This window comes from Geotrypetes seraphini, chromosome 8 (assembly GCF_902459505.1).
Source record: "Geotrypetes seraphini chromosome 8, aGeoSer1.1, whole genome shotgun sequence".
Taxonomy (NCBI): domain Eukaryota; kingdom Metazoa; phylum Chordata; class Amphibia; order Gymnophiona; family Dermophiidae; genus Geotrypetes; species Geotrypetes seraphini.
Window position 1 is genome coordinate 144,764,020 of NC_047091.1, and position 23,459 is coordinate 144,787,478.

Below are 23,459 nucleotides of genomic sequence, written 5' to 3' on the forward strand. Positions count from 1 at the left end.
GCAGAAGCCCCTCCCTCATTGTTTCCCTTTTTACTCATAACTATTTCTTCTCCTGTCAGCTACTACGAGTATGTGATGCAGGCTTCTACTTGGCTGAAACTTTGTAGCTTGTTCCTATGACTTTCACAACAGCGTACTCCGTTGTTTTTCTGTGCTACCAACTCAATGCCCCATTGCATACATTTCCATAAAAATGTTCAATTTCTATTAAAACTTTTTTTTCTCAAATATGATAATGACAAAAGCCATAATTTGGAAGTCACCTATGCATTTCAGGCATTTCAATCAATGTAAGAATCATTTATTAGTTCACAATCATCTAAAAAAAATTTATTGCTTAATTAACCAGTGCATATTATACATTGATTATCAATACAGAATTTTGAAAAGGCAAGCACAGAAAGCTGAGACTAACTGCTGACAATCTCCAGTTAGAATTCAATTCACTTTTCAAAATGCATAAATTATGGCTTGGAGACATTGCCAGTAAGTGGCCACATAAGGTGGAAATGCTGTGGTCTGATTTCTACACTGACATCACTCCTATCCAGCTGTGCAGCTAATCTATAAAACAGCTGTGCACATATTTCAGCACCAGAGACCTGAAAATTAATCAGGGCATTTATTTTAAAGAAAAAAATGTCCCCTGACCCTGCCTAGGTGATGGAAATATTGTAACCTCCTGTTTAAATACAGCCCACTTCAAAAAGAATGTTAAGGAACTTTAGATTCACAAAGCAAACCGATCGGTTTGCGACCCTTTATCGACCAAATTTCTCACCGGCCCGATTCACTTGCCTCTCTGCCGACCATCCTCCGATCTGCGCATGCAAATGAGGGCAACGGCATACAAAGTAGGCAGGGACCCGATTCACAAACCAAAACCCTGCAACACCGACTAGTCGCTCAAGCCCTTTCCAGCTGCCCTGCCTTCTGCCGCCCTGCTTCTGCCCTGTCAGCCCCGATCTCCTGCTGCCCCGAACACCTCCTGCAGCCCCGACTCTCCCGCTGCCCTGATCTTCTGCCTGCCCTGAACTGCCCTGATCGCCTTCCTGCCCCAATTCTCCCACCCTTCTTCACAGTGCAAGCCCATGGTTTTAACCCGTGGGCTTAAGCAGGTTTAAAACCACGGGCTCCAGTTAAAAAAAAAAGAAAGAAAAAATCTATGCCGGCCCAGAGGTCCAGTAAAAAGTTAAAAAAAAAAAAAGATTGTGGCTCCGACAGGCATGCGCATACATGGGGATCGCAGAAAAGCAATCCATGCCGGGAGATGGGGGGCGTTCCTCTGATCGCCCCCATCTGTATATTTTACTTTGCTGAATTCGTCGGACCTGCCCGGATCAGGCTGGTTGGTGAATCTGGCCCTTAAGTGGCATGTTAAATTTTGTGGCTTATGCTGTGAAGTTAATGCAAAGCATGCATCTCACAGCTGATACATTGACCAGCTCCACACCTGCAGCAGTTGAATGTGCTTCAGATCCTTAACAATGGCAGTGCTAGGACACAGTTACAGTGCCTCAAGTAAAAAACGCCTGTTATCTCCTTGTGCACTTGCTCTATTTCCATTTGTAATTGTTTCTGCCATAAGATAGTAATTTCACACCATTTCATTTTATATTTATGTATATCCCAGTCCCCGTTATATATGTCATTAAGAGCATAATTTCCAAAGTCAAGAACAGAGGTAAATATTATTATTATCATATTCTTGATATACTGATTTTTTTTGTGGTACAACTAAAGCAGTTTATATATTACAAAAGGTACTTTCTCTGACCCTCATGGACTCACAATCTAAGTTACAGGCCATATTATCCACCTGACAATTGCTCTCCCTGAATATGGTTAAATGCTGTGCTCATGTGACCGGGCCAAGCGGTTATTACCCATCACTCTCCACACCCCAGGCATCTCTAGAACACTGTTAAACAACAATAACACAACGACAGTCTGTTAAAAAATTTATAAATCCCCTGACCAAGTCCTTCTCAAAACTTCCTGGGCTCCATCGGTTCCTCTGGGTCCTCTCTGACCCTCACTTGCCCTCAAGGTCTTCTCTGAGTCCTCCCTGACCCTCAATGGCCCACTCAAGGTCTCCTAGCAGCTACCACTGCCATTACTGGACTCTCCGCTATTCGCTGCTGGTCGCCCACCAGTCACCTTCAGCCACTGCTCGCCCAGGTCTATCAGGCTGCATCCTAGGGAGTCTTTGGTCAGCTAGCAGTGCTATTACCAGTCTCTGCCAGTTTCCACCGGCCCTGACAGTCCCTCCATTGTCACCTGCCAGACCTACTTAGCCTTAGACTCCTCCAGCTCATCCCCAGCTCATCTAGCTGTTTGTGGGGCCGTTGTCAGTCCATCTACTCCCTGGCCTCTTGGATCCCCATGGGTCCTAGATTCTTTACTGGTCTCACCGCTGGTTCTCAAGCTTGAGTCCCACCTGGATTCCAGGCTCTTCTGGACCCTCCAGCTATTTCATTTTCCAGACCTTTTTGCCTCTTGTTGAGGGCTCTTCCTGAGAACTCCCACTGTCCCTCAGCCATTCTCCATGAGAACTCTCTCCTAGCTTTTTCTTTCTTTCCACAGTCCCATGCCCCCTTTCAGCACCAGTCAGCCCTGGACAGCTCCTCTTATTGCACCAGGTTGTCAGCACCATCCAGTACTGGGCTTACCAGGAGATAGACCAAAGCCAGTATTCTTCCTCTTGGGGGGTCACCCAACTCCCAGAACTCTTGCTTTTCTCAGCTCTCAGCTTGGGAACAGTCCTTTTCAGCACTTTGTTTCACTTAGAGTGAGTGGACAGCTCCCAGCAGCCTTTGCCAGATCTTATGCAAAGGAGTCCCATTGCTTAGGCTCCCTCTGCTGGCCTGTGACATGAACCTTACCCTATCACAAAAACGTGTTATTTTGCAGCATATGTATCTTTAGCTACTATTAGAGAAAATGTTCCCAGGCGCTTTGTTCAAGTTGGTAGAAGATAAGTATCAGCATAGAGAGCATGCTCAAATCTTTGTGCACAATTTTCCATCCAAATCCGGCCTATAGAGAAAGTAAATGGTCATTCATACTTTGGGCCCCTTTGACAAAGTTCAGCAGTGATGCTGCCTCAGTAAATGGACCATAGCCCATTCAATTCCTATGGGCTTTGATGCATTTACTGCAGCACCATTGCTACTGCAGCTTTGTAAAAGAGGACCTCTGTACCTGTGGTTATTTTCAAAGAAAAAGTACATGCAAGGGTTCACTTTGAAAATTAGTGCAAAGCCTTCAAGTTAACAAAAATGCTGGCAGACAGCTTGAAAACTGCCCCCAATATTTTAATGCGATAAGAAGTCTTCCCCACCCTAGGTATTTCATAGCTAGATTTCAAAAGGTTACTGTTGCATGCTAAATTGTACAATACAATACAGTGTCATATTCCGCAATTCTCTACAAGGAATCTATGTAGTTTACAATAAGAGTTTGATCAAGCTATTAAAGTTACATATTTAAGTCCAGTCTTGTAGTTGTTAGGGAGATGAGGTGAAGGGTTGGAGAATTGCTCAATATTGACATAAGTTTGTCCTATGTCTGACCATGCCATGTTTTGTCATACAATGTTCTACCACACTATGTCATATTGTTCGCCATCCCTGTCCTACTATACGTCATATTTACCATACTGTCTCTGTCACACTGTCTGCCATGCTACAATCTCTCATGCCATGTTTGCCACACAGTGTTTGCCATTCCAGGTCTTCCATGCCTTACCATTTTTGCCAAGTCATGTCATACTATATTAACCATGCTTTGTAATATTATGTTTGCCGGCCATGTTTTGCTGAACTATATTTGTCATGCTATATCTGTCCCAATGGGCTCACAGTCTATCGAATGTACCGTATTTTCACGCAAATAACGCGCACCCGTATAAAACGCGCACACGGGTATAGCGCGCAGAAATCACGATGATATGTACAAAAACTTTGGTATACCGCGCTCACGGGTATACCGCGCATGCTGCCCGACGCTCCTTTCGCCCGCCCTGACTTTCCGTGCGCTGTCCCGACTCTCCGTTCACCCCCCCTGACTTCCGTGCACTGTCCCCCCTTGAAGGTCTGTCCCCATCCTGAAAGCCTGATGCCCCCCACCCGACGTCCGATACATCCCTCCCTCCGAAGGACCGCCGACTCCCCAACAATATCGGGCCAGGAGGGAGCCCAAATCCTCCTGGCCACGGCGACCCCCTAACCCCACCCCGCACTACATTACGGGCAGGAGGGATCCCATGCCCTCCTGCCCTCGACGCAAACCCCCCTCCCCCCAACGATCGCCCCCCCCCAAGAACCTCCGACCGCCCCCCCAGCCGACCCACGACCCCCCTGGCGACCCCCACAACCCCCCCACCCCCCTTACCTTTGGTAGTTGGGCCAGAAGGGAGCCCAAACCCTCCTGGCCACGGCGACCCCCTAACCCCACCCCGCACTACATTACGGGCAGGAGGGATCCCATGCCCTCCTGCCCTCGACGCAAACCCCCCTCCCCCCCAACGCCCGCCCCCCCCAAGAACCTCCGACCGCCCCCCCAGCCGACCCGTGACCCCCCTGGCGACCCCCCCACCCCCCTTCCCCGTACCTTTGGTAGTTGGCCGGACAGACGGGAGCCAAACCCGCCTGTCCGGCAGGCAGCCAACGAAGGAATGAGGCCGGATTGGCCCATCCATCCTAAAGCTCCGCCTACTGGTGGGGCCTAAGGCGCGTGGGCCAATCAGAATAGGCCCTGGAGCCTTAGGTCCCACCTGGGGGCGCGGCCTGAGGCACATGGTCGGGTTGGGCCCATGTGCCTCAGGCCGCGCCCCCAGGTGGGACCTAAGGCTCCAGGGCCTATTCTGATTGGCCCACGCGCCTTAGGCCCCACCAGTAGGCGGAGCTTTAGGATGGATGGGCCAATCCGGCCTCATTCCTTCGTTGGCTGCCTGCCGGACAGGCGGGTTTGGCTCCCGTCTGTCCGGCCAACTACCAAAGGTACGGGGAAGGGGGGTGGGGGGGTCGTGGGGGTCGCCAGGGGGATCGCGGGTCGGCTGGGGGGCGGTCGGAGGTTCTTGGGGGGGATGGTCGTTGGGGGGGAGGGGGGTTTGCGTCGAGGGCAGGAGGGCCTGGGATCCCTCCTGCCCGTAATGTAGTGCGGGGTGGGGTTAGGGGGTCGCCGTGGCCAGGAGGGTTTGGGCTCCCTTCTGGCCCGATATTGTCGGGAAGTCGGCGGTCCTTCGGGGTGGGGGTGCGAGTGGTCCTGCCGGGGGGGGGGGATGTATCGGACGTCGGGGAGTCGGCCGGGCAAGAGGGCTTGGGCTCCCTCTTGCTCCGATCGTGGATGCGGGTGCGGGTGGGAGCGCGTGCGAGCGGTCGTTCGGGGTGGGGGTGCGAGCGGTCCTGCTGGGGGGGTGAATCGGGCTTCGGGCGGGGTGGGAACTATGTTTTAAAACTTTTGTATACCGCGCTCACGCATATAATGCGCGAGGGGTATGCGCGGTAGGTAAAAACGCGTATAACGCGCGCGTTATATGCGTGAAAATACGGTACTTGAGGCAATGGGGGAGCAGGTGATTTGTCCAGGGTCAGAAGGAGCAGTATGGGCCTGCACCCACAACTTCAGGGCACTGAGGTTGCAGCTCCAACCATGGTGCTGCATTCTCAGACATAGTATGGTAAAAAAGTAACAAGGCAAATATTGACAGAGATGACAAAACAAAGCTAACAAAGCATGGTAAAACATAATATATAACCCACCCAAACCTACTGTACCTATGTAAAGATGACACTTGTAGGCATAAGGACTATTGTTGTGGTGTACAGGTGGGTACAGTAGGTTTTGGAAGGGTTATAGTGACATGTGGACCTGGGACTTTTAAAGTGGCATTCACTGCAGTACCCCCTGGATCTCAGATGCCTGTGTGGCCAGTTTGCTAAGAATGCTGGCTGCTAGGGCATCCGAAAAGCTGGCTTTTGTGTGTTTTTCATGTGGTCGTCTTTATATTAGAGAATGGCCAAAAAAGATAGACATACTAAGGACCATCTAGATAGGTCATAAAAAAAAAAAGATAAACATCTTGCTGTTTTGAGAATGGACATTTTCTCTACTAAATTTCTGGATGTCTTTCCAAAAACGTCCAAACTCAGACTTAGATGTCCTATTGAAAATTTCCCCACCATATGAAGTTTAAAGGTCCTTTTACCAAAGCGTGCTAATGGATTTTGCACACGCTAAATTCCACACAGTCCACTGTATACCTGTGTGTTGCATGGAATTTAATGCATACTAATTCATAAGCAAGTGCTAAATCCATTAGCACACTTTATTAAAAGGAGCCCTTAATTTCTACTAAGATATTTTGGGTCCTATTTTCTATGATGCATTAAATGTTTAGCATGGGAATTAACATGCATAAACCATTTAAAGAGGAAGCTATCAACATGGACTATGGTTATGACGGGTTATTTTACTGTTAACCCAGGCTATTATTAACTAGGTCTCATTGAATCAGATGGGACCTGTGCTAAAATAGCATGAACCATAAACCATAAATGTCAAAATCTGTCCTTTACTTCAAATGTATTGTAATTCTAGCTGCTTTACATATAGGGCCTATCAGTTGCCATGCCACTGTGCTTAGCCCCCGAATCTGGTCTTCTCCTCTCCATACAGTTCATAAGAATTATCCCTCTGCTGTTGTTCATTCCTTTAATCTGCTGTTCTGAATATCTTGTATGTGAATTTGCATCCTTGTTGCCCATTTGCCATGTTACTGTGCCCATTTGCCATGTTACTGTACTCAAAACATGTACATAGGAATTTCTACCACTGCTCTTCATCCTTTTGATTAGTTGTTCTGTTTATCTGCTGTATATTACATTACATTACATTAGGGATTTCTATTCCGCCATTAACTTGCAGTTCAAGGCGGATTACAAAAGAATTATCCAAGATGTATTACAACAAGAACTTACAAAAAAAAAAAACAAATTGGTCATTTTCAAAAAGAGTGAGAAATGGGTAAGGTTATTTGTTTGGGGTAGTTGGCTTTAGTGAGAGGTGGAGTTTGAGACTTGCGGTATTATTTATCTGGGAAATGGTATCCAAGTCTCTTTCTGACAGCCTAGTACCTACTGCTTGGAAAACAGCCCTTGTTATTCCAAAATTGAAACAACACAACTTAGATCCTTCTCTGCCGGCAAATTTTCACCCCATCGCTATCCTACCCTTAATCTCTAAACTAACTGAAAAAATCATTCATAATCAACTTACAGAATTTATCAAAAACACCCATGCTTTACATCCATGTCAAACAGGCTTCCGTTCTTCACATTCCACTGAACTGTCACTGCTAGGCCTCATCTCAACTATACATTACTATCGTGATCATCAAAAATCTGTTCTTCTTATTTCCCTTGACCTGTCTGCAGCCTTTGACACTATCGATCACTCTCTCCTCATTAACCGACTTAAGGACTGTGGTATTACAAGTCCGGCTCTTTCATGGTTCATTTCATACTTTAACGAACGTAGTTTTAAAGTTCATGTAAAGAATGAAATTTCTCCATCTACATCACAAACCTATGGTGTCCCGCAAGGTTCCATTCTATCCCCACTGTTATTCAATATCTTTCTGTCTCCTCTTCTTACGCTGGCACAATCTATTGGATTCACGATCTTCACCTATGCAGATGACATACAACTACTTCACCAGTCAACACCTCAAACATTTCAGCTATAAAAGACATAAATAATAAACTGGACACTATAAATGACTGGCTTTACACATATAAACTTTCTCTCAATATTGATAAATCCTGTGGCCTTTTACTCCCAATCAAAAACAGCGAGTCTCTATCAGGAAAATTTTTTATCAAATCCACTCCAATAAAAATGGAAACAAAAATAAAACTATTAGGAGTCATTATCGACAAGGATCTTACTTTCCATGATCACATTAGTTCGGTTGTAAAAATCTGTTTCTTCAAACTTCGCCTAATTCGTTCACTAACTTCGATTCTAGGGACTGATGCAATCAAAATTCTGGTTCATTCTTTAGTTATTTCCCAACTAGATTACTGTAACTCTCTTTACAACGGTCTCCCCCAAAAAGAAATCAGACGCCTACAATTAATACAAAATACAGCAATAAAACTCATTTACAAAACAGGCAAATATGATCATGTTACCCCGCTTCTGAAAGAAGCACATTGGCTCCCTATCACACATCGTATCTATATATATAAAATTGGAGGTATGTATGTGTGTATGTATGTGTGTGTGTATGTGCCGCGATCACGCAAAAATGGCTTGACCGATTTGAACGAAACTTGGTATGCAGATCCCTCACTACCTGGGGTGATATGTTCTGGGGGTCTCGCGGCCCACAACTCTATGTTGCTTGCTCAAGGGTGGGTTCACCCAAGAATTTATATGTTCTTGCTCCTGGAGGTGAAACTAAAAATGTTGTTTATAATCACGTTTTGCGTTAGTTGTATTGTATTTATTTTGTCAAATATTTCACATTATAATTTGAATATTGTACTTTTTATTAAGCTGTAAAAAAATAATTTCATTCCCCACTATAAAGTATCTTTATTTGAATCCATTTACAGTGTTATTGCTATAATTAAATACCCGTGCAACGCCGGGGCATCAGCTAGTTACCTATAAAATCATCCTGCTGACCTTTAAAATAAAACTCTCTCACCAGCCTTCATATCTTGATAAGCTTCTCATTCCTCAATGCTCATCACGTACTCTGAGGTCAACAGATCAGAAACTCTTGCTAATTCCTTCCATAAAAGATTTCTTTTACACCCGGAAAATAAATTTTGCAGTAGTCGCCCCAACGTTGTGGAATGCTCTGCCACAGCAATTCCGAGATGAACAACATCTAGATAAATTCAAGATAAGCCTGAAGATTTTTTTATTTCGTGACGCCTTCACTTGTGTTTAGAGTTCTTTTCTCTTTTTTTTTTTTTCTTTTCTCTCTCCTTCTCTTTTCTGTCCCTCTCTTACTCAACCAACCGCTTTAAAAAAGCGACCCCACCCAATATGTTTTACCCCATTCCCACTTTCTCCTTCTCTTCTCAAAATATGTAACTTTTCCCCTCCTTTCCCTTTTTACCTTCACTTTCAAGTCTGTCCAGTTAATGTCTTTGATGTTCACTCTCATCATTTTTAAATATCTATTATTTTTTCCTCTTTTTAAAATTTTATTGTTAACCGGCCAGATACTTGTTGATGGTCGGTATATTAAAAATTTAATAAACTTGAAACTTATTTCTTTTTTTCAGAGTTTTCTTGAAGAGTATGGTCTTTATTTCTTTTCTAAAAGTCTTGAAGTCGAGGGATGCCGTCAGTAGATTAGCGATTTGGTGGTCTAGTTTGGCTGCTTGAGTGGCCAGGAGGCCATCATATAGTTTTTTCCGTTTGACCTCCTTAATTGGGGGGTATGAGAATGGGGTGTGAGTTTTCCTATGTCTGGTTGTGGTGTTGTGGATGAGGCGTTTATTTAGGTAGTTTGGACTGTCTCCGTATAAAGCCTTAAATAGTAGGCAGTAGAATTTAAATTGTATTCTTGCTGGGATCGGAAGCCAGTGCGATTGGAGACATGCTTCTGTAATGTGATCATGTTTCTTTAATGAGTAGATGAGTCTTAGTGCTGTGTTTTGGATAGTTTGTAGTTGTTTTGTTATGGTTGTAGGGCATGGGAGGTAGAGGATAATACAGTAGTCAAGTAGGCCTAGTATTAAGGACTGAACTATGAGCTGGAATTGAGTTTTCTCAAAGAATTTCCAAACTTGTCTTAAGTTTCTCATGACTAAGAATGACTTTTGTATTATTTTATGGATTTGCGGTTGCATGGTGCAGCATCTGTCGATAGTTATTCCTAGCAGTTTTAGGGTGGTTTGTATGGGGTAGTTGATTGCGTTGATTTCAATGTTGGTTATGGTTGGTATTTTGTTGTTTTCTAGGAGGATGAATTTTGTTTTATCTGGGTTCAATTTCAGTTTGTGATCTTTCATCCAGGTTGTTATTGATTTTAGTGTTTGGTATATTGTGTTCGTCATGGAGAGTTCAGGTTGATCGAAGGGTATGAGAATAGCTGTAGGAGGTTATGCCTTGTTTGTCCAGGTGAGAGCTGAGGGAGGCTGTATAGAGATTGAAGAGAGTCGGGGATAGAGGGGATCCTTGGGGAACTCCGCAGAGGTTTGACCAAGGTTCAGATTTTTGTTTGTCTGATTTTACTCTATAGGTTCTTGATTTAAGGAATCCTTCAAACCATGTGAATACTTTATCTGTGATACCTATTGTATCCAGGATTTGTAGTAGAATGTTATGGTCCACCAAGTCGAATGCAGCGGTAAGGTCTAGTTGTATGAGCATCATTTTTTTTCCTGTGCTGAGATGTTGTCTGGCTGTGTCCAAGAGAGATCCTAGTAGTGTTTCCGTGCTGAAGTTGTTTCTGAAGCCGGATTGTGTGGGATGGAGTATGTTATGGTTTTCTAGGTAATTGGAGAGGAATTTGGCAACTAGTCCTTCTATTATTTTGACGTAGAGTGGAATAGAGGCAATGGGTCTGTAGTTGGCTGTTTGGTCTATCGGTCCTTTGGGATCTTTGAGGACCGGGGTGATGATGATTTCGCTGAGGTTGGTAGGGTAGTAGCCGTTTATTAGCGAGATTTGTATCCAGTTTAGAAGAAGAGCGCAGAATTTTGTGCTGGATGTTTTTAGGAGATATGGTGGACAGTTGTTGAGGTCACAGGATGCATGGCTGTATTTTTTGTAGTATTTGTTGAATTCGGGCCATTGTATGTTGGGGAATTGAGACCATATTCTATCTGCTGCAATAGAATCTCTATCTATGGGGAGAATTGTGAATTCGTTAGGATGGGTAGAGGTGTCATTGAGGGTAGCTCTTGCATTGGTAATTTTATTTTGGAAGTGTTCTGCTAATAGAGTGGCTGAGGGAGGGGTAGTATTGTTAGTGGTCAGGTAGGGTTTGGTGTCGGTTAGGGTTTTTAGAATTTGGAATAGTTTTTTGGTGTCTTGGGTTTCAGTGCCTATTAGGTTGGTGTAGTGTGCTTTTCTCTTGTCCTTTAATTATGATTTGTATTGTTTGTTGATTTTTTTCCAGGCGGATTTTGTATGATCCGAGTTTGATTTTCTCCATTTTCTCTCTAGTCGTCTACATTGTCTTTTGAGTTGTAGCAGTTCGGAGTCGAACCATTTATCTGATCTCCTGCTAGGTCTGGATTTGGTTTGCAGTGGGGCTAAATCATCAAGGGTGTTGGAGCAAAGTCTTTCCCAATGTAAGATGAAGTCCTCGGGGTTGTTTTCTAGAATAGTTTCATCTATTTTAGACCAGAATATGGAGGGTTCGATGTGTTTGCGTGAGGTGTATGTTACTTTATTGAGTTTTGGTATAGTTTTTTTGTTGTTTTTGGTCCAGTTCATGTTGAAAGTGTAGGTGTAGTGGTCTGACCAGATGGATCTGGACCATGTTCCGTTAGATGTATGAATTTCTGTTAAGGATGGTTGGTGGGTCATGAAGGCTGCAATATCAAGTTGGTGGCCTTTTTCATGAGTTGTTTGTGGATTTAGCATTTGTAAGGATAAGGCTTTGAGAAATGAGAGAAAGTTGTCTACTTGTTTGGATGATTGATCATCTAGGTGTAGATTTAGGTCTCCTAGGAGTAGGTTGTAGGTTGCTATTAGTGAGTTTTGGTATATGAAGTCTTCCACTTCGGTTCTTGCTAAAGACCAGTTTCCCGGCGCTATGTAGCAGAGCATGCAGTTTAGTGTGTCTTTTAGTGTGGTGCTTGAGAGTTGGCAAGCTAAAAGGTCCATGTACGGGTTAGATGTTTTCTAATCTAATCTTGTTGCTAAACCTTCTACTGTGTATGTAAACTTGCAACCCGTTCTGGGCTCTTCCGGAAGAACGGGCTAGAAATTCGATGAAATAAATAAATAAATGAGTTAGTGATAAAATAACCCACCTTAACAATAACCCAGATTGATAGTTACCCACCTCTAATGTGTTAAGAGAAGCCAATGTTTAATTCACATTTCCACATTAATCAACTAACATAAAATTTTATTGAAATAAGAGAAAAATAAATAGAAACATGATGGCAGATAAAGGCCAAATGGCCCATCCAGTCTGCCCATCTGCAGTAACCATTATCTCTTCCTCTCTCTAAGAGATCCCACTTGCCTATCCCAGGCCTTCTTGAATTTAGACACAGTCTCTGTCTCTACCACCTCTTCTGGGAGACTATTCTACCCTTTCTATTAAAAAAAAATATTTTCTTAGATTGCTCCATCCTTTTTATATCTTTTTGAAGGTGCAGTCTCCAGAATTATACACAATATTCTAAATGAGGTCTCACCAGAGTCTTATACAGGGGCATCAATACCTCCTTTTTCCTCTTGGCCATACCTCTTCCTATGCAACCTAGCATTCTTCTAGCTTTCACCGTCACCTTTTCAACCTGTTTGGCCATGTTAAGATCATTACATACAATCACACCCAAGTCCCACTCTTCTGTTGTGCACATAAGTTCTTCACCCCTAAACTGTACTGTTCCTTTGGGTTTTTGCAGTGGGGAGGAGAGGGAGGAAAGCTGTTAACACCTCACCGAAAAGTGGGATAACTACAAATCAAATCCTTCATAGGTATAGTTAACTGCATTGCTTTTTATATGTAGCATACACTCTCACATGTTAATGTTGTACCTGCCTTCATCCAAATGGCAGAAACGCCCCAAAACATTACTATGGATGTTTTCCACTTACTATGTGTTCATAATTTGTATTAATACATGTTAAGAACAAAATAGAATTTATCAGCTAATTTGATCAGCCATTTTTGTATTTGTCTATTACAAATTGAGTTTATGTGTTAGATCGATTCGTGTTTTATGATTAGTTAATTCTTATCACATTTTTCATGAGTTACATATCAATTTATGTCTCATTGAACTTTATACTCATTTATATTTTATGCTATCCCTTTCTGAAACACATACTTATACCATCAAAAAGAATTCTAGTGAATGGAGGGAAGTACTAAATGGAGGGAAGTACTAAATGGAGGGGAGGCCAAGGGGCTTGATTCTTTAAATGGCACCTAAATCGAAAGGTACTTAGAGAAATGGTGCCTGTTGCATGTCAATCAAATTTAGACACCATTTGTAGAATCGCACATACTGGCATCTAAATCAAGTTAGGCGCCAATAAGCGTCTATAATCTAGGGCCCGGTATATTAGGCCAAGGTTTCCCTGGCCTTAAATATCAATGTCTAATGCTTTCTATGCCCAAACTCCGCCCCTAACTCGGAACATAAATTAATCATTTTTAAGTGCTTTAATTAGCTTTTAATGGCATTTTCAATTATGATGCCAGTTAAGCCAATTAAAAAAGTTTAAGTTCCATGTAGAAACTGGCTAGGCACCACTGATCTAGGGCCAAGAAGCTTATTTATAAAGATGCAAGCAATACTCTTCTATATTAACTTCCACCACCCACGATCTCCTGCTCGTGATAGTGAAAAGGGGAAAGAGAAAGGCCCGGAAAAAGTATAAGGTATGGAGAACCTGAATTCTGAAGTCCTTTAAAGCACTCATCTGACCTCAGAATGTTCTGGTTGAAATCAGGCTCGTCTCTGAGATTTGTGTAATCCCCTGTGTTTGTTTTCACTTAGAAAACAGCTGCTGACATTTAGGCTGTGGTGAAAGTCCACATCTGCTGAGTCATTAATGGACGAGAGTGTTTTGGGGGTCTTGCAATAAATGACATGCAATAATTCCAATAATTAACAGGGTGGCGGCACTGAAGTTTGTGGATGTCAGTGTTGTTAGGAAAGCAACTCTTTTCCTCTGTTCATGGTATTAGTGAGAATTGCTCTTGCTTGCAGCAAGGGCTGTACCAAATATTCATATTTGATTTGATACGGCTGCAAATAGTGCCCCGAATTCAATATTTGCATTCAGCCGAACAGTGATTTAATTTAATCTAATCTAATGCACGATTTCTGAATCACTCTAATACCGTTTAGTTCAAGGTGATTTACATCAAAAAGAGGCCATAATAATTCTATGGGAAACTACAATTTCTTGGATGAAAAGATGTCCTTACAATTCTTTAACTAAAAGTACTAACTTTACAATCTATCATATAAAATGTTTTCAACAATCTGCGAAATATCCAGTACCTAAGGGCTCCTTTTACTAAGCTGTGCTAGCGTTTTTAGCGTGCGCTAACCCCGCGCTACACAAAAAATACTAACGCAAACTCTATGGAGGCGTTAGCGTGTAGTACAGTTTGTCACGGCGTTGATGTTACCTGCAGAGGGAAACTCCTCTGCCTACCTCAGGGGTGCACAAAAGGTCGATTGCGATCAACCTGTAGATCGCAAAGGCAACGCGTTGCCTTTGTGTTCTTCCATCTCCCCATTCCCTAACACTAACAGTCCAGACTGCAGAAGCGCCGGGCACACCAGCCTTCCCCCCTCCCCCCCTCCCCCCCCGACGTCAATTCTGACGTCTGAGAGGAAGTTTTGGGCCAGCACCGATGAGAGCTCACGCAGCCTACTTAGTCGCCATCTTGTCTCCCCCAGTTTCTGCTTTCCTCATCTTATTGTCACTCTCTTCCTTTCATCTACTGTCTGCCCCTTCTATATGGCATCTATATGGCATCTTCTCTCCTATGCCCCTTCCAGAAACCACAAGCGCAGCTTAGTAAAAGGAGTCCTAACTTCTGTCTTTATTTGTATAGGTAAATCATTCTAAATAACATATACCTATAAAAGGGGGAACTGCAATAAAAATGTATTGCTCAATCTATTAGATGAATAATGCAAACCTGTGTTAGATAAATACAAAAGCTGTCTTTTATTTATCCTGACAGCAATAGCTATTCAAATGATCACGAGAAACTGGAAATGTCATGACAGACTTAATTACACATTCTGGTGGACAAGTGTGTATAACACATACAATACAAATATCAAGTTTCAAGTTTATTAGGTTTTTTATATACCGCCTATCAAGGTTATCTAAGCGGTTTTACAATCAGGTACTCGAGTATTTTTCCCTCTCTGTCCCGGTGGGCTCACAATTTATCTAACGTACCTGGGGCTATGGAGGACTGAGTGACTTGCCCAGGGTCACAAGGAGCAGCACGGGGTTTGAACCCACAACCCTAGGGTGCTGAGGCTGTAGCTCCAACCACTGCGCCACACACTCCTCCTAATATGAAAGAATGAACGGGGAATGCTTGGGTTTTAGTAATGCATTTAATAAAATATGGAGCCCGTTGACTGCATTTGTTAATACGCAATAATAGTAATGTATTTGTCTTTCTTAGATTTCCTTACACATCCAGGGTGGGGGGAGGGGAGGGAAGGATATTTTGAGGGGTTAATTATTTGAGTATAATGCTATATAAATAATATGATTTAATGTATTCATAATTGAGAGGGGGTGGGAGAAATGGTTGTTTTTGCTATTCTATTTGTGTATTGTGGTGCATTTTATGTAATCTTCTAATGTTATATTATTTGTAATGCACTGTTAAAGTTTTTTTTGGGGGGGGATATGCATAAAATACATAAACTGATCACATTTTTGCCACCCTTATTATATGCTGAAATATAATTCAATAAAAGTAAATAAAATACAATTCATAAACACTTCAAAACTATTCACAAACATTTCATAACACAATACATAATTATAAAACATACCAAAAGTTCATCATTTATCCCATTAATTTTTCTTGCCAGGTCATTGTCTTGCCAGACGATTGACAAGGAAAGAGCACTCAGGGCTGAGAAGGAGCAGACAGAACTGAAGCCTGTGTGGTAAGTAACTCAGCATACTGTAACATTCCATGAAGCTTCCGATAAACCAGGGAATGTGATTTATAGCAGCATTGGCTTTGGGGCTATTACGTTAACTGTGGTCGGTTGTGATAGCTACAAGAAACCTGATCCGACAGCAGCTCTTTCAACGCATGCAAGAAGAGGAAGGTGCGATTTAAAAAGCATACTTTATGGCTTTCAGACAGATTTCTGAAACATTAATGACTTTTTGAGCACTGGCTGTTTTCACTTCCCCCGTAAACACTTGGGAAAATATTTATGGAATTCCTTGTTGCCAATGCAGTATCTCTAAAAAAATATATAGACAATGACAGGCTAAAGAAACTTCATGGAATGTATCAGAGGAGCATCATGCCCAAGGTAAATCTTATGGGAGGATTTTCTGCGCCCATCTCCACCACCACCACCACTCCCAGTTTCCAATAAGCTCCTACTTTGTAAATCTTCCACTATCCCCCTCTTTTACTAAGGTGCGTTAGCTGTTTTATCGCGCACTAAATATACACGCACACTAAATGCTAACGCGTCCATAGACTATAATGGGTGCATTAGCGTTTAGCACGCATGTATATTTAGTGCACGCTAAAACGGCAAATGCACCTTAGTAAAAGAGGGGGTAGGTTGTACAATTGAAAAATGAGCTTTGATAAAAGGTTTGAACAAAAAAAATTAATGGGATAACAATGATCATAAATGATAAGATTTTATTATATTTTGTAATTTGTCAATTTTTATGAATCATTTGGGCACAGTTTTGAAGAGTTTATTAATTGTGTTTTATTTATGTTTGTTGAATTGTACTTTTGTACATAATACGGTGCCAAAAATGTGGATTAGTTATGTCTATTTTATGCATATTTTATTTCATTTCATTTATTCCGTATTTTACCTGCTTTTACAAAAATGTCCAATGCAGGGTACATAAAATATATATATATATATATATATATATATAATTAATACAGCAATATACAAGACACACATACAGCTCAAACGTGACAGAACAATCCATAACCTCCTCTACAGAATCAATCAGGCAACTTGGCCAACAGCCGGAAACAAATAAGATTTTAGTGCTCAGCTAAACCCCATAAGGTCATCCAATAATCATAGTGCCACAAGCAATTCATTCCACAGAAGGGGAAGGGAAGATGAGAAGGCCTGAACTCTCAACCTAACCGAATAAAAATCTTCTGTTTCAGGGAGGGCGAGTAATTTCACATCCTGAGAATGAGTACTTGAATGGGCAAACGCGTATCTCTATAACCTAACCAACAAGTAAGTTGGTCCCAGTTGATAAAAGCCAACACCAACGACTTAAATTGCACCCTCTGTACCATTGGTAGCCAGTTAAAGTTGAAGCGAGTTCAAAATATGTGTAATGTGATCTCTTAAGCCTGCTCCTACCAATCTCCTTAAATTCTTCACAACACAGGTGGCTATTTGCCTTTTATAAACACCCAGAAGCAGTGGCGTACCAAGGGGGGGGCGGGGGGGGCGGTCCGCCCCGGGTACCAAGCCCTGAGGGGGTGCTCCCGGTCCGGTCCAGTTACCCCCCCCTGCGCCGGGTGTCGCGTCTGGAAACAGCCTGCAGCAAGATCGCGATGCCAGAGATCTTTGCCTGCTTCGACTGTTTCCTCCGCCACGGTCCTGCCCCTCCTCTGATGTCAGAGGAGGGGCGGGACCGCGGCGGAGGAAACAGCCGAAGCAGGCAAAAATCTCTGGCATCGCGCGATCTTGTTGCAGGCTGTTTCCCCAGGGCAGTAGCGTACCAAGGGGGGCGAGGGGGAGGTCCATCCCGGGTGCCGCCTTAGGGGGGGGTGCACAGCTGGCCCAGTCCCTATCGCGCTCCTACCCTCCCAGCGAAAGCAGCATCGGCGCCATTATCGAAAAAGGTAATGGCGCCAGGCCTTGGAGCACCAAGGCAGACCGCTTCTCCCCCCTCCCAGCCGAAACCCCGCTGACCATCCTATCTCTCTTCCCCCCCCCAAGTGAACCTTTCTGACCCTCCCAGCGAAAGCAGCAAACCTCCCTCCAGTAGCGTCGGCTTTATCCTCCCTCTGCCGCATCACTGATGACGTCATCAGTAACGCGGCAGAGGGAGGAGAAAGCCGCGAAGGAGGTTTGCTGCTCTCGCTGGGAAGGTTGGAAAGGTTCACGGGGGGGGGGAGATAGGAGGGTCAGCGGGGGTTCGGCTGGGAGGGGGGAGAAGCGGACTGCCTCGGTGCTCCATTACCTTCTTCGGGCAGCAGCAGCGTTTACAATTCGCTGCTGTTGCCGGCTTCAGGCCTTGTTCTCTGCTGGGTCCTGCCTACTTCCAGTTTTCATGAAGACAGGACCCGACTGAGAGGAAGGCCTGAAGCGGGCAACATCAGTGAATTGTGAATGCTGCTGCTGCCCGATGAAGTTCAGGACATCGGGGAAGGAGCAGGGAGAAATCGGCTGCTGGCTTGGGGGTGAGGGTAGGGAAAGAATCGTGGAAGTGGAGAAATCGGCACGATGGCTTTGTGCAGGCTAGGGGGAGAGAGAAAGAAAGGAAAAAATAAAGAGGGGGGGCCAGGGGGAGAGAGAAAGAAAGGCAGAAAGAAAGAGGGGGACCAAGGGGAGAGAAAGAAAGGCAGAAATAAAGAGGGGGACCAAGGGGAGAGAAAGAAAGGCAGAAATAAAGAGGGGGTCAAGGGGGAGAGAAAGAAAGGCAGAAAGAAAGAGGAGGGCCAGGGGGAGAGAGAAAGAAAGGCAGAAAGAAAGAGGGGGACCAAGGGGAGAGAAAGAAAGGCAGAAATAAAGAGGGGGGTCAAAGGGGGGAGAAAGAAAGGCAGAAAGAAAGAGGGGGGCCAGGAGGAGAGAGAAAGAAAGGCAGAAATAAAGAGGGGAGCCAGGGGGAGAGAGAAAGAAGAAGGATCAGAAGAAGGACCAGAGACTCATGAAATCACCAGACAAAAAAGTAGGAAAAATGATTTTATTTTCAACTTAGTGATCAAAATGTGTCCGTTTTGAAAATTTATATCTGCTGTCTATATTTTGCACTATGGCCCCCTTTTACTAAACCGCAATAGAGTTTTTTAGCGCAGGGAGCCTATGAGCGTCGAGAGCAGCGTGGGGCATTCAGCGCAGCTCCCTACGCTAAAAACCGCTATCGCAGTTTAGTAAAAAGGGAGGGGGAATATTTGTCTATTTTTGTATAGTTGTTACTGAGGTGACATTGCATAAAGTCATCTGCCTTGACCTCTTTGAAAACCCGCGGAATATAAATGATAATTAACATTTTCTCTGCGTACAGCGTGCTTTATGTTTTTAAAATTTTATTGTTGGTAGATCATTTTGACTTGGCCACAAAGGTAAGGGGGAGGGAGGGAGGGGAACTGCTGAAAGACATCTAATAATCCTTGCAGGCTTGACTGCAGGGAATTATTTTTGTAAAATCATGTTTTGTTATGTGACTGGCATTATCTAGACTTTAATTTCTATGAATGAATAGAATGAAAATGATATAAAATTACTTGCTTGTTTTTATGTGCGTGCGCTGAAGGAAAGTGGAGAGAGAGTGGGCTGAGGATGCTGAAGGGAAATGGGGAAGAGAGTGGGGAGAAGACGCTGATTTATAAATTGACAATTGTACAGAATATTGTTTCTTTTTATACTTTAATATAAACAATTCAAGGCTTGTGTGGATGGAATCAGGTGGTTTGCGGGGATGGGGACCGAGCTTACGGGGATTAGTCCAATAAAATTGTATTTTTTTATATCTCATTATTTGTTTTATTTTTATTTGTTAATTTATAAAGTGGTGATTGTTATGTATCAGTTTTTTCAAATTTACATCTACTGTCTTTATATTTTGCACTGTATTAGAGGACATGTGTTACTGTTTTTTGTGGTGTTGCATTGTATCCAGGGTCTGGTTTCTTGGAGGATCAGTTTAACTTTTGTCTACATATTTCTATTTTTAGTTTGTGATTATTCCATTTTGGGCGAGGGTGTATCTCTGTTCTGTGTGTATGAAAAAGACATAGTTTTCAGTTGGCATTGACTACAGGACCAATTGACTGTGCGGGATCTGGCTTGTTTAGTTTTACAATGTATGTGTTGGTGTTCTAGTGCTCACTGCAGTGTTTAAGATGCAGCCTTTTCCTAGGTACACTCTTGTGGTGTGATATGTAGATTGGTACTAAAAATCATATTTTTCATATAGATGGGGGGGGTGTCAAAAAATGATGGGCCCTGGGTGCCACATACCCTAAGTACGCCACTGCCTGCAACTACTCCATATGTACTTCTAATGTCATGACAATTTAGACATAATTTATGTTTTGTTATGTTTGGAATAATGGTTACATATATGAGGTTCAATAAAAGAAAATTTTCACTGCCTGTTTCTATTCTGACCATTTATTCCATTTCATGGTTATTGCAAAAAAAAAAAAAAAAAATTTTTACATGGGGGGGGTGTCAAAAAATGATGGGCCCCGGGTGCCACATACCCTAGGTACGCCACTGCCCAGAAGCTTCAGTCATAATGATTGCAACGTACAAAAGATGTCTCCTACGACGGTGCCCTCAGTAACGTAGCATAAAGAACTCATCCTCTGAGTCAGATAGGTATCAACATGGACTCCTATTACGATGCCATTTTACCACTAACTCGGGCTATTTTGGCGTAATAGCGTGCGCTAAACTGCCAGCCACGCTAGCAGCTACTGCCTCCTCTTGAGCAGGTGGTAGTTTTTCGGCTAGCGCAGGGGTTAGTGCGTGATTGAAAGTCGCACGCGCTAAAGCCGCTAATGCGCCTTCGTAAAAGGAGCCCCTAGTTACTAATAACGGGTTAACAGTAAAGCAATATGTTTTAATGGTAGCCCACGTTGATTACTCCACCCCCCTACACATACACACATCCTAATTAAAGAAAAATGTCTCTAGAAATTGCAATCACTATTATATGTAATAAAAGTGTGCCATGTATAGGGCGATCAAGCCATTGTGAATTCACTGATGAGGCTGGCTCTCAAGGCACTGATGGAACGAGGTATTATGACATCACAATATTAATTCTGGTTATCAGCCAAAAAGTCTTCACACTAAAATGGAAAGTTATCAATGTGAGCGACCGTTAAGATGTCTTATTTTACCACTAGCTTGTAATATTCTAGCATAGGTCCCGTTTTATGCAGTGAGACCTAGTTACTAATAAATGGGGTTAACAGTACAATAATATCTCAAAAGAAGTCTATGCTGAAACCACCCCCACCCTCACTCTGAATAGTTTATAGTTTATTCATTTGTATCCCGCTTTATACAAAGCAGATCACAAATACTGTACATACATAATAATAAAAACAACAATACACACACAATTAAATAGTCACAAACAATAAAGAAAATCATATACTGGTAAGCGACCAGCGCTCAATATATCACAGGGGATTCAGTTCCCATACTTCATCTTACAAAATAAATAATATAATATAATAATAAATACTAACCCCCTCTTTTACTAAGGTGTGCTATGCTTTTTAGCGTGCGGTAAATAGTAGCATGTGCTAAATGTTAACTTGTGCATGTTATCCTAAGGACGCGTTGGCGGTCAGTGCATGCGTTGATTTAGCGTGCACTGAACGCGTGCTAAAATGCTTAGCGCACCTTTGTAAAAGAGGGCCTAAATCTTGCTGCATGTTCAGACTCCTGATATCTTGTATTTTTTTAGCCATGCATGAATTCTATATAAATTGTAATATATTTATTTTTATTATAATTTTTTATTATTTATAATTAGCATTTTTTATTATTGAATTTTGTTATATTGTTACTATAGAATAATTGTTTACTCAGGTACTTTAGCTAGATTGTGAGCTTTCGGGACAGATAGGGAGGTTCTAAGTACCTAATTTTATTTTATTGTAACCCGTTGTGGGCTCCTGGGGAAGACGGGCTATAAAAATGAACAAATAAATAAATATGTGTGAAGATAAAAACGGCCAGTAAACCTCTTAGCCAAGCTTTAGAAATAGAGTTGTGTGTGGGGGTATTCATTATTTCATATACTCAAAAGAAAATCAATTGCATTTGAAGACATAAGAACATAAGAATTGCCACTGCTAGGTCAGACCAGTGATCCATCGTGCCAGCAGTCCGCTCATGCGGCGGCCCTTATGTCAAAGACCAGTGCCCTATTTGAGTCTAGCCTTACTTGCGTATGTTCTGTTCCAGCAGGAACTTAGCTAACTTTTCATGAATCCCTGAAGGATGCTTTCCCCTATAACAGCCTCCAGAAAAGCGGTCCAGATTTCTACCACTCTCTGGGTGAAGAAGAACTTCCTTACGTTTGTACAGAATCTTTTCCCTTCTAACTTTAGCGAGTGCCCTTTCGTTCTCATCACAGTACATATGCCAAGTAATAATTTTTCTAACTTACCAACAGCAGCGTTAAAATACAGTGTAATTTCTTCTGGTGATAGAGCCCTTTCCCAGATAATAAACTCATCAAATGCTCCATTCACATAACGTCTGGACTGGTCAGGATCTGTTTTAGTCACCAGGTTTAAACTGGAGTCCCCGTAGTTAGGAGAAATTTTCCCATTTGGGTCACCAGTGCTTAAAGTCCCATTGATATAAACTTTCAGGCCTTCGAGTGACTTCCAGGTGAATAAAACATGAGTCCAATACTGTCCTGAAATTAGAAAAAAAAAAAAGTCACTTGCAAAGAAAATACTGTAGATGGATCAGAATTCAGTTGTGGCAGCAAATCTGTGTTTTTTTTGTTTTATATGCTGGCTGGAGTGTGTAGAAAGGATGGGCAGCAGCACTGAATATACATAAAAGGAAAGGTCACTGAGATAATTCTATAAAGCGCTGCCTACTTGTAGATGGCAAGAAGGCCTGAAAGAGGCAGTAGTCTAGTCATGTATGTGCACAAGTGGCTAGTTATGTGCATAAATGGCCTCTCATAGAATATCAACTAGCAGAGAAGTGCACACACCATGATTTGATGGCACATATTTTGCTAGTGAGCATATGCATGTGTGGAGTTTGGGTGGAACATAGGTGGGGTACACGAGTAAATCTTTTTCATAGATGAAGAAGAAATAGAACTAGAGGAGATGAATTGAGGCTGCAGGGAGGAAGACTTAAGAGTAACATCAGGAAACACATTTATAGTGAAGGTGGTAGATACCTTCCTAGTGAAGGTGGTGAGGTCCGGTCAAAAGCAATAAATCCAAAACCAAAGAAAAGTAACAGACCCCACAGCTGTAAATCAGTCAAGAAGTGTAGGACCAAGTAAATGGTTTTCTATTAAAAGGGGGGAGGAAGGCCTGAAGAGATCCAAACAATTTTATTAAGTAACAAGTTAGAAGAGGTCATGGGGCAAGATTCTGTATAGGACACCCAGTCTCATCAACCGCCTAAGCAGCTTTTGAGAATTGCACACAGGCGTCCTACATAGAATCGCGTCTGTCCATCACCTAACCACTCTGATTCTGTAACCGCGTCCATGTCACAGGCGACGGATAGAGAATGGCATTGCCGCGATCCGCTCAGCAGCCACGGCAGGAAGCCCCCAGC

General features: G+C 42.8%; 1 protein-coding gene across 5 annotated transcripts in view; it reads right to left on the reverse strand.

Annotated features, from left to right (window-relative positions):
• The window catches only part of ADGRD1 (adhesion G protein-coupled receptor D1), a 458,034-nt gene that overhangs the window by 378,215 nt on the left and 56,360 nt on the right, over positions 1 to 23,459 (reverse strand). For all 5 annotated transcript variants that reach the window (XM_033956796.1, XM_033956795.1, XM_033956799.1 and 2 more), the window contains one exon: positions 22,312 to 22,566. In XM_033956796.1, coding sequence (XP_033812687.1) covers positions 22,312 to 22,566 — 255 coding nt within the window. The remainder of the gene's footprint in view (positions 1 to 22,311; positions 22,567 to 23,459) is intronic.